Source organism: Nematostella vectensis, chromosome 6 (genome assembly GCF_932526225.1).
Source record: "Nematostella vectensis chromosome 6, jaNemVect1.1, whole genome shotgun sequence".
In the NCBI taxonomy this organism is placed as follows: domain Eukaryota; kingdom Metazoa; phylum Cnidaria; class Anthozoa; order Actiniaria; family Edwardsiidae; genus Nematostella; species Nematostella vectensis.
Genome location: NC_064039.1, coordinates 12018759 through 12035664, shown reverse-complemented (window position 1 = coordinate 12035664; position 16906 = coordinate 12018759). Strand labels below are relative to the sequence as shown.

The 16906-nt window shown below is 41.2% G+C and overlaps 2 protein-coding genes across 2 annotated transcripts; both read left to right on the top strand.

The window, feature by feature from the left end:
* Positions 1-20: 20 nt before the first annotated feature.
* On the top strand, positions 21-5235 carry LOC5520904 (potassium voltage-gated channel subfamily D member 1). Its single transcript, XM_048728897.1, has 4 exons — positions 21-2043; positions 3074-3182; positions 3494-3775; positions 4301-5235. Exons 1-4 carry the CDS (start codon positions 923-925, stop codon positions 4538-4540), a joined length of 1752 nt encoding a protein of 583 aa, XP_048584854.1. The 5' UTR covers positions 21-922; the 3' UTR covers positions 4541-5235.
* A 6057-nt stretch (positions 5236-11292) lies between these two features.
* LOC5520899 (serine protease inhibitor dipetalogastin) lies at positions 11293-16498 on the top strand. Its single transcript, XM_032366180.2, has 3 exons — positions 11293-11693; positions 14043-14651; positions 15435-16498. The coding sequence occupies exons 1-3, from the start codon at positions 11645-11647 to the stop codon at positions 15821-15823; spliced, it is 1047 nt and encodes a 348-aa protein (XP_032222071.2). The 5' UTR covers positions 11293-11644; the 3' UTR covers positions 15824-16498.
* Positions 16499-16906: the final 408 nt, after the last annotated feature.

Genomic DNA, 16906 nt, shown 5'->3' with positions numbered 1-16906 from the left:
GAAAGAAAGCGAGAGGGGGGGGGAGGGTGGGGTGGAGGGAAAGAGAGAAAAAGAGGGATGGGAGGGAAGAGAGAAAAAAAGAGAGGAGAGGGAGTGGGGGAAAGAGAAAGAGAGAGGGTGGTATGATGGTATTGATTATATCTAGATCATAGACAGACAAGAGGATTTGTTCCATACTAAAGTCATGAATACCTCCAATAACTCAACAACTCGAGTTGTGATTGTTTCGAGCGTGTTTATTACATAAACGAGCAAATTAACTTTATCATATTTGACACCCACAGTTTATAATATATTTACGCTTGTTCCGCGTCCAAAAGACTAACAAAAAGATAAGATCGTTAAAAGATAAAAACTTCTGTTTTTTTTCTGATGATTTATGAATGAAATGCCTCTCCCTTTCATTGAGATGGAGAAAATTTAATTCTATGCTTATTCAAAAAATAGCAGTTAGGTTAACAAAACACTTTGTTATGTTCTTCACTCTAGAAGTGCACTCTTCAAGTGAGAATTAGAAGAAAAAGTGAAAGAATATCTTGAAATCAATAATGCATAGTTCCACATGATTCGCGGTTTGCAAGGAGTTAAAATGCAATGAGAACCGGTGTTTGGTTTCGATCAAGTGTTTTATGATCAAGAAAAATAAGCTTATTTTGTCACCAGTTAACACAAAAAATGCGTTAAATACCGTAAACAAAAAGTATCGGAAGATTTTCAGGGTTTGGAGGCAATTATGTCGGAATATTGCTATGAAGTATCCGCTCTTTGTGGCCAAGAGTCATACCTGTTTAGAGATAAACCTTCAGAATGGTAAAACAACTGTTATTATATATATCCCGTGAAACTCGTTAGTTATGTATTCTGTTCACATCAACCAAGATTGGAAACACAATCTTCGCTGGAACATCCTAAAGTTGAAAAAATGGATCCTTTTCCTAATTCACACAATGGGAAGAGAATTGAGCCCGGATCGAAGAACGCATCGAAAAAGGCAATGGCTCGAGTGGGAGAAACATTCGCACGATCTTCGTTCAAAGTGACGCGAGTTAGACCCAAAAGAATCAAGCTAAATGTTGGAGGTTACCAGTTTGAAATTCTAAAGGATAACTTAAAGAAATACCCAGATACTTTATTAGGTGGTGAAAGAAAGAAATATTTCTATGACGACGATAGAAAGGAGTACTTTTTCGACCGAGACCCAATCATGTTCAAGTACATCCTGGACTTCTATCGAACCGGTGATTTCCACATTTCTAACAAGTCACCAGACTGTATAGAAGCGATTTCAGACGAACTCGCTTTCTTTGGAATTCCTAAAGAGTTTGTTTCCTCTTGCTGTTGTGAGAATATAGACTTTGAACACAAGATGGAAGAAGAACTGGACGATGAAGGACTAGACCCTGCGTCATTTGGCAGAAAAGAAAAATTGTATGAGTTTTTGACGAATACAAAGAGTAGCTGTGCTGCGTCAATGTTCAGTTATTTTTTCGTCCTCGTTATTGTAGTCAACATCATCATGATAAATGTGGAGACGCTCGAATGTGCAATTAGCAAATCGTGCGGGGAATATTATGAAAATACTTTCTTTATCATCGACTCGTTCTGTGTAGCTGTTTTCACCTTCGAATTCGGGGCACGATTGTACTCATGCCCGAGTCGAAAAGCATTCATCAAAAACGGGACAAACGTTATTGACTATATCGGTATTTTGCCCTACTATATCGGGATTTTTGAAAAGATCTTTGAATCTAATAATGTACAGCTAGAGTTTCTGATCACTGCTTTGAGAATTTTCAGGATCTTTCGGGTGACCAAGCTAGCAAGGCATTCCGACAGGTTTATGAATCTTCTGAAGTCCATAAGGGATGCAGCCGGCGAGCTCGGGGGGATCCTGTTCTCGTTCCTAGCTCTCATGATTATGTTCTCTTCCGTTATCTACTTCACGGAGCAGAAAATGTCCGACGGTCCCCCGAACAAACCGTCCCAGTTCTCAAGCATCCCGGCTGCCTTCTGGTATACGCTTGTTACCATGACAACATTAGGGTAAGTGCAGACTCGGGATCATGCGCGCAAATGACAACTGGATAAAAGACTTGGTATATGGTTCAATGATTTCGTAGGGGATTTCGTAGGCCCCCAATCGGTTGTATCATACATCCACTTCTTGCATCCTTTAGTTTGAAATTCTGGAATTCTGGAAACATGCGAGGCGTGTATTTTCAAGGGAAATGTTTTTCGAGGTATTGAGATTCCTGTGTGATTGAATTCTGCTATTGTAAAACTCCAATGGGAATGGAACAAGGGACAAGTTAGCACCCCCTCCGTATGACTTTTGCTCTTCTTATTCATACAGTTATGGTGACATAGTACCAGTGACATTTTGCTCTTCTTATTCATACAGTTATGGTGACATAGTACCAGTGACATTTTGCTCTTCTTATTCATACAGTTATGGTGACATAGTACCAGTGACATTTTGCTCTTCTTATTCATACAGTTATGGTGACATAGTACCAGTGACATTTTGCTCTTCTTATTCATACAGTTATGGTGACATAGTACCAGTGACATTTTGCTCTTCTTATTCATACAGTTATGGTGACATAGTACCAGTGACATTTTGCTCTTCTTATTCATACAGTTATGGTGACATAGTACCAGTGACATTTTGCTCTTCTTATTCATACAGTTATGGTGACATAGTACCAGTGACATTTTGCTCTTCTTATTCATACAGTTATGGTGACATAGTACCAGTGACATTTTGCTCTTCTTATTCATACAGTTATGGTGACATAGTACCAGTGACATTTTGCTCTTCTTATTCATACAGTTATGGTGACATAGTACCAGTGACATTTTGCTCTTCTTATTCATACAGTTATGGTGACATAGTACCAGTGACATTTTGCTCTTCTTATTCATACAGTTATGGTGACATAGTACCAGTGACATTTTGCTCTTCTTATTCATACAGTTATGGTGACATAGTACCAGTGACATTTTGCTCTTCTTATTCATACAGTTATGGTGACATAGTACCAGTGACATTTTGCCTTTCTTATTCATACAGTTATGGTGATATAGTACCAGTGACATTCCTGGGTAAGATCATTGGCAGCATGTGCGCGTTGATCGGCGTGCTTCTACTTGCCCTCCCAGTGCCCATCATAGAGGAAAAGGTGAGGGATCCTTATTGTATGATCTTTATTTTTCTCTTCTTTTTCTTAAAAAAATCCTGTATCACTTACTAGCCATTACAACGCTTAGTTTTGAATGATACATTTAGAGATAGGCGGATAAGTTGGTTAGAAGTCTTAATAAAGACTACAGTAATCCTTTAAATGAAAACCATTCTTATAGTCTTAAATTCTGGTACGTTGTAGTACAGGGAAAACAGTAAGACAAGGTAAGTTTTTTGGTGATAGGAACTATTTTAGTCTGCAAATGTATCCAACGTAGTATTTCATATTTCACTTTCTTCAATCTTCAGCTCAGCGCAAATACAAAGAGGACAGCTCGCAAGTCCGACGCAAAAAAACACAAAAATCACAGCGTGTACGCGACCTCCAAGAGGCTGACGCATTCGATAATGTCGATTAACCGCCTCAAGAACCGGCTAAAGAAGCGAGTGGAAGTCCACTTATCAACCTCCAGCCTTGGCAACGAGATGAGCGTAATCGCGCACGAGGGCGAGACAGGTACAAGCGGTGTGCATCCTCGACACGGGCAAGAGAACATTGAGATGAGCTACGTCTCTGGAAGCCATTCGCCAGTAAGTCAATCACTTAGAGCTGTAGGAGGCATCGAAATATTTGGGGAGGGGAGGGGCGCGATAGAGAAACATTAAGATAATATATGGGGCAGAGACACTCCCTTACTGGTCATTTACTTATAATGTTTGAAAATATTTGGGGAAAGTTGCCCCAAACTGTCCCTGACTGTTCTGAATTCATTAAGAGTTGTGCTGATCATATTGTAGTGACTGTCGTGGTGATGATGATGACCTCTACGATGACAGTGATGACTACCATCATCATGTTTAGGATGTGGTTGGGTTGTGGTTGGGGTATATGCTGTTTTTGACCGCGACAATAATGTTTATGATGATGGCTATTATAATGGCATTACGACACGACACAATTACGACAATAATGTTTATGATGATGGCAATTATAGCGGCATAAAGATTATAATGATGTGTAAGACTATTCGGCATTAAGGAGGCTGATGACTATGCTATGTTTCCATGGTCAAAGGTACACCACATTAATTATAATGATGATGTTTTACCATTAAGGTACACAGACCGCGACAAAGTCCCAAGCATGCTCCCAACCGAGCTACCATCAATGCGAACAACATCTGCGATCCGCCCCGCTGTCTTGGAACATCCAACGGCAGCGCAATGGCGGGTTGCCATGGTGATGAAGGCTTGTCAAGCTCGGGGGATACGCTAGTCCCAAGCTCTAAGGAATGCATAGCTAGGATACCTGTGGAATGTGAATATCTTTCAATCGAGCATGGGATTCCTGTGTAAAAAGAACTGAGTCCAGCTAGGAAAGTTTGATAAAGAAAACACTATTTTAAAATTTGAAGGCTTACCGTTTTCTATTTCTTTACAATAAAATTTTTATTTAACATCGGGCTACCCCTTACAGGCCACGTTGATTGAGTATTTTTAACAAATAAATCTCATTTTTTATGCGTCTGTCCTCTGATGTTGCACACAAAACGTCACAGAGTCATGAACAAAGAAGTTTTTAGAGTACCCTGGAAACCAGAGGCTCAGCGCTTCGCGGCGACAACGATTTGAGCGAATCGTTGTCGCCACGAAGCTCGGAGCCCCTGGTACCCAGGGTATATTTTGAGCCGCAGTCGTGACTGTTAGTTGTTTATGACAGGCTTTGACGTCTTCTGCGCATCCATTAAAGCCGCATTGTCACCAGTTTACTTCCGGTCGATTACGTGACAATCTCCGATGATGTTTAAAAACGCCCGTGAAAAAATATTTTCGACTGGTGACAAGGTGGCTTTTAAAGGACAGGCCCACAAAAAAAATCTGCTTCCACATTTTTTGGCTTTGGCTTTGCTGTCAATCATTTTTCTCTCCTCCCATGATACACCGTAAACGTGTAAAAAAGTGGTTGTATTCAGACGGACAAGGATAAAAGAATAGATTACAGTCACAGGCTGTAAATACGGCCTGTTAGAGCGCAATAAAGGTATCAAGTTTGATGTTTTTACTGCAAATAGTAATTTTTTCACATTCGATAAATGCAATTTTGAAGATTTTTTATCTTTCAGTATTAAAATCTAGTGATGTTTAGTTGTTTGTATGTTCTAGATTTTGGGACAAAAGTTCTATTTAGTTGTTCTTGCTTTATTGAATGCATATTTTTTTTGATAATCCTGGTTCTATAATATTGTATATAAATATTCATTTGAATGCATAGAGTTCAGTAAAAAACTGCTTCAAAAGAGTTTAGCTTGCTCGCAGGCAAGGCAACTTATCGATACGCCAGGTCGTGGCGCGGGCGCCATCTTTTTTATGCCGCGAGGGAGAAGAAAAATGGCGATCCGGAGCCAGGGGCGGTACAGGGGGGGGTGGGGGGGAGGGTGGATTGGGTAAATATCCACCCCACCCCCTTTTTTTTGAGTAAAAAAAAATATTTGTTTGAAGAAAATAAATGCCTTCGCCTGCTTGACTTTGCTGACGCGACAAACCCAATCCAGGGTGTAGTATTTTAAGATCTAGTCAGGTTGTGATCTACCAAGATGTAGTCAGGTAGTGATCTACCAAGATCTAGTCAGGTAGTGATCTACCAAGATGTAGTCAGGTAGTGATCTACCAAGATCTAGTCAGGTAGTGATCTACCAAGATGTAGTCAGGTAGTGGTATACCAAGAACCACTTGATCAGTTATAAGTCGTCTATCCGGCTATCATCCAACCCACATTTTGAAATCCTGGATCCTCCCCTGGGCGCATCACCATAATACAGTGTCTGCGCCTAAAATACTGAGTGCACTGCGCCCACTGTCTTGATTGTTCTTTTTAGGTTCGGTTTCCGCTGCACATCGGACACTCGAGCCATGGAAACCACAGATTCCACTGCAATGATTAGCTAAAACACTTTGTAGCACCTGAAAGTCGGAACTCTCCTATCCTTTATTATCAAACAATTTGAACCCTGTGCAAACATTGTTCGAAGCTCGTACTTTAAAAACAAGGTGTTGTCTTTGGACGTTTTTTTTCTTCTTGTATGATAGGCTATTCGTCTTTAGTACTGAACTCCCAATTTTCGAAAACAAAACACTTTCGGATAAGCTCGAATGTGAGCCTGCTAGCAGGCTATCCGATTTAGCGAACTGAAACTTTCAACAAATACGCCAATTATTTTATGAGAGATACAAGGGTCCTGAAAGGGTAACTGGTAACCGGGATTAACAAAGCAAAATAATTAGGAATTTCAATTATTATAGCAGTCGCTGATCGTGAACATTTATTAAAAGCGTGTGATCATCACCGGCTTATCGTTATCGAGCATAGAGCTAATTACTTAAGATGGTTTCTAATGGATGGCGGCTATAAGTCCAACCACCTATACATGCAGAATGGTTTACAGGTTTTGGAAAAGCTATTAACTCACGCCCTCGAGGGGTATGAGAGAAGACGCGGCTGAAAATGGTTCTCACAGGCTTTTTCTATGACGCAAATGGTCTAATAACTTAGCATGGGTAATGGGTAAATCATTATAAGTAGAGTAATGTTTTCCATCCCGAGCTTCTATATGCCCAGGGGCCACCTCTCCCTTTCCATATTGCAATTATATTGTGCTTTAGTAATAGCTTTTTTAACCCTTGACTTAAATCTTTACCCCCCCCCCCCCTTTTCCTTTGTATATTATTTGTAACATAACTATAACTAAATCAATATACTCGCATACTGCTTTATTATATAGAATTTCTAACCTTTGTAACTATCACTTTATTTTTTTTTCTTTAATATCTAATCCGTTGTATCGCGACCCGCGTTTTCAAAACACGATTTGTTTTGGTTTTCCGTCAGTAAAACCATTCTGAGCCTATAAGAGTCTCGCTTTGTGCACTTACCTGGCTTCCCTTTGGACGAAAACCAGACAGTGTCGCGATAGAAAGCCAGGCAACTGCACTAGGCGAAAGATGGCAAGAATCTGATTGGCTTAGAATAATTTGACTGGCGGAACAGAAAATCACAAAAGACAAAAACAAATCGATGTTTTGAAAATGCGGCGCCGCGATACAACGGATTCGACAGTAAACTTCCAAATCTCATAGCGAAGCCACCACGAGGCGCGAAGCGCCGCTTGAGCGGAGCCCCATACCTAAGAAAAATTGGTATATAAAACAAATATGGTAACAAATATTGGTAACCCATCGACTCGACTTTTCGTGACGCGATGTCCGTCCGTCCGTCCGTCCCTTAAAAGCATCGTATGACAACCAAAGTTGGCAGGTGTCATGTATGTGTCAAGGGAGATGCAAATATGTGGTCACGTGATTTGTGACGTCACCGATGACGTCAGTAGAAGGAAAAATATGGTGACGTCATCAAAACAAAAAATATTTATATCATTCATATCTCGTGAAAGAAACATTGTATTGCAACAAAACTTGGTAGGTGTTATGTATGTGTCAAGGGAGGCGCAAAGATATGGTCACGTGATGCGTGACGTCATCGATGACGTCACTTTAAGAAAATCCCGATGTCATATTTATATTTATATCTCCCAAACGAAACTTCATATGACAACCAAACTTGGTATGTGTCATGTATGTAACAATATGTCACGTGATTGCGACATCATAGGTGGGTAGGTATTTAGTCACGTGATTGTGACGTCATAGCTGATGTCATCAAAATAAAAAATATACATTTCATTAAAGAAACATCGTGTGACAACAAAACTCGGTAGGTGTGATGTATGTTTCAAGTGGGGTGCAATGAGATGGTCACGTGACGTCATCGATGACGTCAATAAATTAAAACCACCCTGACGCCGAAACATCGTATAACTACTAAACTTGTTATTTGTCATGTAAATGTGGGGGGAAGGGGGCATAACAAGTTGGTCGCGTGATCTGTGAAATCGTTGACGTCGTCAAAAACAGAAATATAATGATATTTAATATTATTAATATTTATCATTGAGCGAAAGTTAGCAAAGATTTGGTCGTTTTTGAGCTCCGCTTTTAAGCAATGCCTAAATCTATATATCAGTAGGTAATTTTTGTCGCCTCATCTAGTAAATAGAAACCGATAACAAAAAATCAAGACGCCCTGGGTCTTCCTAGGATGATGAGCGAAATAATCGACACACACAATCTTGGGGGGAAAGCACAGCCAAAAAATACCAAAAACTTCCAACTCCTAAAAGTTGTAGTCACTGCCATATAACCCTTAGCTATATCTCCACGACTACCTTGTAAGCGCCCGCAAAGGCCGCTGGGTATGACCTCAGTATCACCAGTGGGGCGCGCCTCCATAAAACCACGGAAGACACAAATCCTACAAATTGAAGTCCCGGTACAACAGCGTGAGGCGGGCATTTGCCTTTTCCGCTTTAGACTCGATGAAGCCATTCGACCACAACATACGGGAAACAAGATGCTTTGTCAGCAAATGCAGAGAATCATTTCTCCCACAGTTGTAAATACCAAAATTACATAATTGAACAGTACATAAAGGAAAAAAATAAGAAGAACTTAAAGCCGCATTGTCACCAGTTTACCGACGGAAACAAAAGAATCTATTAGAATCCGCGCTACAGGCCATCCCCTCTAAATTATCAATCACATCCTCAAAGAAACTTCCAATGGACATACTACTTTCACTATATTAAAACATTTTTCGCGTTTTCCGTTAAGAATCATAGGAGATTCTAATGTAATCGACCGGAAGTAAACTGGTGACAATGCGGCTATTCGTGTGTGTTGTTTAGTTCGAGCTATTTGTCTTAGGGCTACAAACGCTAAAAATGTGTAAAGCGAAATTTCAATGTTTGCCTTCAAAACTATTTGTTCCGTGTGAGCAGAAACAATTAAACGCAAAAAGATATCTAGATACTATCTTATTAAGGTAATTATCAAGCCTGGGAGATAAACTCAAACTTGCAGTGACAAGTTTATTTTGGCGGCTGAGCGAAAACCTGCTCGTCAGTCTTCGCGGCCGTCGGATGCCGCGGTAACTCTTCCTCATGGCCGAGAACGCCTTCTCCTCAAGCATGGGTGCGAACGCAACCCCCCCCCCCCCCCCAAAAAAAAAAAAAAATGGCCGAAGGACCACTTTCGGTTCTTGATAGAATTGACATTTGTAGACAATAAAGCTATAAGCATAAGCTAGATCACTCTAGCCAAATCGTTATCAATCCCAATTTCGCACCCCCTCCCAAGAAAAATCCTGGGTACGGGCCTGTCAAGCAATGATTTTCCCCTAGCGCTTTTGTCATCAGTAATGTGATATGTGGAGTCATCTAGTCTTAGTTTTGTGTAATTTGTGGGCCAGCACAAATGGTCTTCCTCCGCACCCGTTCTGTTAGTTACTACTTTGCCATCCTAGCAAAATAATGAGAGAATATCTCCATTTTAACCACTCGCGGGAACCCGGGATTTTCTTTTTGTCTTCGTTTCACTCACGAAAAAAACAAACAATGAACAGATGAAAACCCGTGTGTGGCTTCCCAAAGAATCCCATTGCCATTGACTAAATTTTTGAAGTGATATTTTGTATGTTAATTGGTCAATGTATGTGACTTGATTTTTATATGGTTACTTGAAGTTTAAACGCATAATCTGATTTCCAATTGATGATGAAAGCAATGACAGAGGCATGGCTGACGATGGCTCTTTAAATGCTCAAGTGCCGTGAACGGTCCAGTCCAGCTTAAGAGAATCTACACAATGACGGGACTGTAAAGTGATAATGGGACAAAAGAGCAATTTAGTACTAAATAATCCAGTAAACTATCAGAACAGCACAGGAGTGTTTCTTGTTGCTTGAAATGCCCAGGGGTTAAAGTAAGAATTGATAAACATTACCTGATTCAATAGTGATCATACGAGTGAATTCTATTGCTACTGTAACCAAGCCCTAAGTTTGCCGTGACACGCAAAAATGGACCGGATTAATTAATTATGTCTGGAGATCTGTTACTTCTTGCCCACTTTTATAGGATACCTTTTGCCCCCTATTTCAAGCCCTGTCTTAAATCACCAAAGAGAACGATTGAGATTGACTCAAAGCCAGAACTACTTTATTTTGTCGTCCGCGCACTGGTGACCCGCTCCAAATGATATAAAGGCCGTTGCTAATACCACAATAAATTATAAAGGCGTTCAGTTTGTTTGCTTCGAAAGTGCTGCTTTTCGTATAGATATTTATTATATAAAATACCCATCGACTAATTGTAATGAGGTGCAAATTACGTTTCAGGAAGGATGTATATGGAATGGAAATGCTCTTGTCATCGTTACATTTAAGGGCGTAGTTGAGGTTTTCCTCTTTCTCCTTTTTTGGATATGCTCGATTTTTTGTCAATCAAAATGCAAGTATGAAGTTGTTATTGCTACCCCATATCTTCCTGTGAAGTCAGTCCAGCGAGAGATATTTCCTATCGAGACACCCAAGGTCCAGGCGGTTCACTCAAGTTCAAGGCGCTGTTATTATAGGCCTCGTGTCTACTAGTGAGTCGATGAAAGCGGATCGATAGCAGCTGAGAGTTCGTTTAGCGGGTGACGACTGACAGATGTGTGATACATCCTACACAGACAAGACGATTCAGCTCTTTCATTCGATCGTGAATATAAAATAAAAAAAATTTTTCTTGCCACGGGGACCTCCGAGGGGAATCAGCAAAGACCACTGCACTCCTTAGTACAATATACTAGAGATCACTTCCATTCTCACTCCCCAGCTGAACCATGACAAAGGGGTACCGAATGCAAGTACAAAATTATAATAATTATAAAAATGTAAGCACTTGGTCGCGTCCGATTTTTTTAGGGGGGGGGGGGGGAACATGACACTCAAAGTCAAAACTACATACATACAGCATTGCTTCAAGATGGATATAGTTTTTTTGCTGTTTTAGTAACGTGCGCCGTTCAAACTCGCGCTACCTTTGACCGCACACACCAGGTAACAAAGTAAATTGATAGACGATCTGCCATAGCCCTGATTGCTCTTTGTGCCCAAAGAAAGATTGACAAAACACCGAGGGTATCGGTACTTGATGTGTATTCGATATTCAAACTCTTAAGACAGTTCTAAGCTGAGGCTATCTAGGGTTCATAGGGAGTGTTTTCATGATCGTGTTTCCGGCATCTCTTCTTACGTACGTCCCTTCTAAATGGAACCATATGAGATGCTATCTTCAAACCAAACAGGACACGAATTAATGAATAACTCTCAGAAATGCTAGGAATGAAGGCTAATGGCAAGGGAAGACAATAAACAGCACGAAGGCGACGGGATGACATTAGTCCGTCTGCATGCTGAGAGAAGCAGTACTACAAAAGCTCTCGCTCGCTCAGCCCACTAGTTTGCCCAGTTTACACGTCTCATAGGTCACTCGACGATCGCTCCGCACTCTCCAAGCGTTGAAAATGTGCCGGATTCTACTAACACTTCTGGTCGTGGTGGCGATAGTTTCGGGTAAGTTTTCGACGGGCATGTTAAATTGTTGAAAGATCGCTTGCGGGTGCGCAACATTGAGTAAACTTCAGTTCACACCGATGATAATATAACCTACTCTCCCTTGCTGAGACTGACTGCTGAACAGACTACGGGAGACTATTAACCCTCAACAGAAACACTGTCCTGTCCCGTCTTGGAATAACAACAGGACAAAGCAAACAGGCTCCTTAAACTGTGACCATTTTCAAGTTTAACTTTATCCTCTCGATTAAAGAAATTCTTATAAATGACATTTTTCCGATACAACGCTGGAATAATCAATAGGAATGGTACAAAATTAAGAAGTTTCATTGTGCTCAGGGAAATCGCTAGTTAATGGCGTCATCAAGGAGTACGTCGCCCGCAAGGAAACCCTCCTAAGAAAACACTGTTTTGATTAATCTTCTCTACTCCTCATAGCGGTACGCTGCGCTAGATATAAGTTTCTTTTTAAGATTTAATACTTTTTGGAAAATATTTATATATAGGGCTGTTGAAACGTGCTCTATTTTTACATATGATACCTTAGCCTTCCGTTCACCCCCAAGGAAAATAGATCATAAGAAGAATAACAGAATTTGTCGGAGGCATGAAACTAATCCCTCAAATCGCACGTCTTTCGCGCGACCTTCGCTCGGCGGTATTGTGTGCGTGTAGTTGCTTCTCAAGAGCCGCAAAGTACTATTTGTGATGCATTTAAAGAGCAAACAAGACGTCTTTTATTGAAGGGAAAGCGCAGTACATTAGTACAGTCCAAAGTCGCCCGCGTTGGAGTTCGTGAAAAAGTGTGGCTTTTTTGTCAAATAATAGCCATGTATTGTGAGGTGTTCGCGGTTTCCGCTGAGGTTCCAACGAAATAGTTTAGCGCTTAGCCATACGCTCAGATGCGCGCTAATCGATGAACAAAGCTGCGAAAGCGATAGACCGCGCACGGGCAGGAAATCCATCGGTTAATCCCAACCCTTGATAAACAAGCCTAGAAGATACTACTGCAAAGATAAATAGAGTAACATTTCAGTTAATTGCGCGGTGAAGTGTTTAGCGAGGCGGCGATAACGCAATGACGAAATACTGCAAAATCGCAACCGAAAGTTTCTCTAAATACCAACAACCTATGATTGCCTTTTGAACTACAGTCTTTTAAGCAAATTGGGTGCTTTCTTTAGTTAAACTATTGTGGTATAATCGGTATTTCATGACCTCGAACTTATGCGTACTTATCTTGTCCGTATTTTGCTCAGATTAATCTCGCGCCAGCATGAACTAAAATGAGGGGATTAAATGGCAATCGAGAAGACACGAAATAGTTCCGCCGTGCTGCTGTGTGCCGTCACGTCTGCCCCACATGTAAACTTCTCGTTCCCGATGAGTTGATTTACGTTAGGTTTGCTGGGTATGCGAGATATCGCGTCGCGCATCTATTAGCAGTGATCTTCTTGGGCGCTGTCGCATCTTATCTTCTCTGACTTGTCAACTCTTGGCCTCCCAAGTTTACACGAAAATGATCGCTCCCATATGATGACGCCACAACCCGATACAAAGAGTTTTTCGAGCCTGCTCACAAATAGCGCAACAAGTCCATAATCTCCAGTTTGCGTATTTAACACATGCAAAATTTCACGATTCTCTTCCTTTTTCTTGGGTAGACTCTTGCTTTTATTTGTAGCGATGTTTAACGAAGAGCTCGTCGACAATTTAGCGCAGATGGGACCCATATTTGACGGTTTTGGTGTGTTATTACACGCGCACTTTGTTGACTACTGATTATCATGCCTCGAGCTTCGTGATTGCGCACGTCTGTTTGTGATTAGCGCTAAAAAATTTAATTTCCCTTGTTCCGATGGCATACCCCAATAGATTAGCTCGGACAAACTTGAATACACATTCCCCATAGCCATCACATTACAGTTCTGCCCTTGTTCCGATGGCATACCCCAATAGATTAGCTCGGACAAACTTGAAGACACATTGCCCATAGCCATCACATTACAGTTCTGCCCAAATTTGTCCAATCGTGGCTTCTGTGTTCACTTTTACTCACTAAAGAAAGGGAACTCTAAAGCAGACTTAATTAATTTGAGTTTTTATACAACTCTTAATGTAAGCTATTGATTTATACACCTAGGACACTATTCAGAACATGGGGATGGTGGTTTTGGGTTGGGGGAGGCCATGAACGGAGATCTCGGCGGTCTTCCCGGCAAAAGATGAATAACCTAGATCCTCGAGCTGGGGTTAAGGGTGGGTATGGGGGTAGTGGGGAGGGGTGAAGTAAAAAAAACGTCTTTCAGATGGACTAACTTTAGTATTGTTGGTCACTGGTTGCAGCTGCACAAGCCAGGAAGGACCGAGTGAAGAAGGCGAAAGATTGTTCCCGCCCTTGTCCGAGAATTCTCACGCCAGTCTGTGGCAGCGACCGTGTGAGCTACAGCAACATGTGCGCCTTCAGGAACGCGCAATGCCTCGCTCTCGAACAAGGCCAAAAGCTGCTGCTTCAGTACGAAGGGGAGTGCGGGAAACCAAAACCAATCAAAAAAGCAAAAGTCAGCAAAGTCAATAATAATGGAAGGCGTAAAGAGAAAAATAGAGGGCAGAAAAGACCAAAGAGATGCCGCCCTGATACTACCCACTGCAAGACCATCAACTCTACCCGAAATGCCGTCTGCGACAGCAACGGCACGACTCATAGTACTTACTGTCATTTCAAAGTCGCCCAGTGTAAGGCAGCTCTTGCTGGACAGAATTTGAGCCTGCGATATAAGGGTGTCTGCGGTAAGCCCAAGCGGCAAGTCGTATGTCCACAGGAATCCCAGTGTGATCTAAAAAACAGACCGATTTGCGGAGAAGACGAGAAAACGTACAGAAACCTGTGTCTTTTCCTTGTCGCCAAATGTAAAGCGAAGAAGGATGGAAGGCGGCTGAAGCTCAAGTATAGGGGTATGTGAATATAGGGGTGTGGTTTTCTTTCTTCCTTTTCTTGCTTTCTTTCCTAGATCCCCTCTCTCTCTCTCTTTCTCTCTCTCTCTCTCTCTCTCATTAACTTCAAAATTCATTAATTTCTTTCTGACCTGTTTATGTTTTTAGGGGGGGATTTATTTTTTTAATTTTGCAGCGAAAAAAAAGATGATTCGTAGACTATTACAGTTTTGGCGGTATCTTCACCGCTTCTCGCAAATGTCGGCTACAGTTTGTCCTACCAAATCTTGGCAAATGGTCATTTGTACACGTCCATTAAGGCGGATTAGCCAGCTTAGCGTGTCTGCAATTCACGTAAAGGTCACTTTGCAAATGGAAAACATAAAAGGACATTATATGAAGGACATACGTGACTTATCGACAACTCTATGTTAGGACCTCCGTCACCTCGGCATGATTTTCGGAGAAAGTTGACAGAAATATTGTGTCACCTAGTCACAACAGGTTATGTTAAATGAATGGCATAAGACATAATTGTGATATCAACCTAAAATCAATCATGCTTTCCATAGCTGACGCTGTAACTCTGCAGTAATTCTGCATTTTTTCTTACGAGTACAAATCAGGCCTGAGTAGAAATATCACTACCCTGCTTCAGGCCTCTTTTATTGAGTACATCTTACGGACGATATGTGCTTCAGGCCTCTTATTCTTGAGTACATCTTACGGACGATATGGGGTATCAATGTCGCATTGCCGCAATGCCGTATTCTGTCGTCGTACTAAGCGGGTTGTTTTCTTTAGGTGCCTGTGGAAACCCAACTCCTCGCAAGTCTTGTCCCCCGCGAACCTGCCCAAAACAGGACAAACCGGTTTGTGGCTCAGACGGAAAAACCTACAGAAACGGCTGTGAATTGGCGACAGCAAAATGTGCCCTACCTAAGGGGCAAAAACGACAACTGACCCTTAAACATCGGGGACCCTGTGGCGCCCCTATCACAGCAAAACCGTGCATGACCAAGCAGAAATGCCGCCGAAAGCGTGACCCTGTGTGCGGCTCGGATGGCGTGACTTATCGGAGCAAATGTCACCTGCGAGTGGCAAAGTGTCTGCGCAAGCGCAAAAGGCGATCTCAGCTTGTGCTCAAGCACATGGGGCCCTGCGGAAAACTCGTGAACGGAATAGGAAAGTAAACTGTGCGGAATATCTATTATTTGTCATTATCTTTCACTAGTGCTTGTGGTATTTAATGTCAAGCTGTTACATTAAAAGTGTACAAAGATTTAGTAAAATGGAAAAGGGAGTTTTATTGTAAATTTCAAGTAACGGTATACATTAGTCAGAAGCAGATCTGGTGCTTTGTTTGGTAGAGCCCGTATGTTCAAGTATGGGGTAGCAGTTATATGTATCATATATAAAAAGAATACTATTTGACGATCGTTCAATAAGAAATGACCCATTTTTTTAACGGCCAAAGGGAGGGGGGGATGAATGGCGCTTTTTGCATTATTTGATAGTCTACCTTTGGGAGGGTTTACGCCTAGAAAGACTTTTTCAAGGAAACCTAACCAAACAATACGATGTATTTCTAGCGTGTGAAATTTGATATCTAAGCCCAAATAGTGGTGTTCGTGAACCAGAAGAATGAATACAGTACACCAAAAACTGGAATTCGACAGGGTCCTGAATAAGTCTTATTAAAGACGAAAATTTAAAGCCGAATTCCAGTTTTTGGTGTATTGTCCCTAGTTTCTGCTTGTAGTACATTATGTTACGAAGCAGTCACGATTATAGACTTAATTTATAGTTCATATTTAAGATCCCAATGTTTTTGATTGTTAACCATTAAAAATAAGATCAAATTTTAACCTTTCTTTTTATTTTTACGTCAGTTGGAGGACCAAGGGGGAACTCAGACTATGCTGGCTATGTGGGGAGGGGGTCAAGCATAGCCCAATTCCACACCCACAAATTTACCAAAAGTTCCGAAGAAACCGAAAATACAAAAAATAACACCAAAAGTACCGAAGTTACTGAAAATACAAAAAAAAAAAATAAGTACCGAAGATCCCGAAAATACAAAAAAACACCAAAAGTACCGAAGTTTCCGAAAATACAAAAAATAACACCAAAAGTACCGAAGTTACCGAAAATCCAAAAAAATGGAATAAGTACCGAAGATCCCGAAAATCCAAAAAAAAAAAAAAAAAGTACCGAAGATCCGGAAAATACAAAAAAAAACACCAAATGTACCGAAGATCCCGAAAATACGAAAA

Bases quoted from the DNA above. Each gene is read 5' to 3' on its own strand.
- LOC5520904 (XM_048728897.1), top strand. From the start codon at position 923: ATGGATCCTTTTCCTAATTCACACAATGGGAAGAGAATTGAGCCCGGA. The intron at 3,183-3,493 runs GTGAGGGATCCT...TTCAATCTTCAG, and splicing joins TGCCCATCATAGAGGAAAAG to CTCAGCGCAAATACAAAGAG. The intron at 3,776-4,300 runs GTAAGTCAATCA...TTTACCATTAAG, and splicing joins TCTCTGGAAGCCATTCGCCA to GTACACAGACCGCGACAAAG.
- LOC5520899 (XM_032366180.2), top strand. From the start codon at position 11,645: ATGTGCCGGATTCTACTAACACTTCTGGTCGTGGTGGCGATAGTTTCG. The intron at 11,694-14,042 runs GTAAGTTTTCGA...CACTGGTTGCAG, and splicing joins CGTGGTGGCGATAGTTTCGG to CTGCACAAGCCAGGAAGGAC. The intron at 14,652-15,434 runs GTATGTGAATAT...TGTTTTCTTTAG, and splicing joins GCTGAAGCTCAAGTATAGGG to GTGCCTGTGGAAACCCAACT.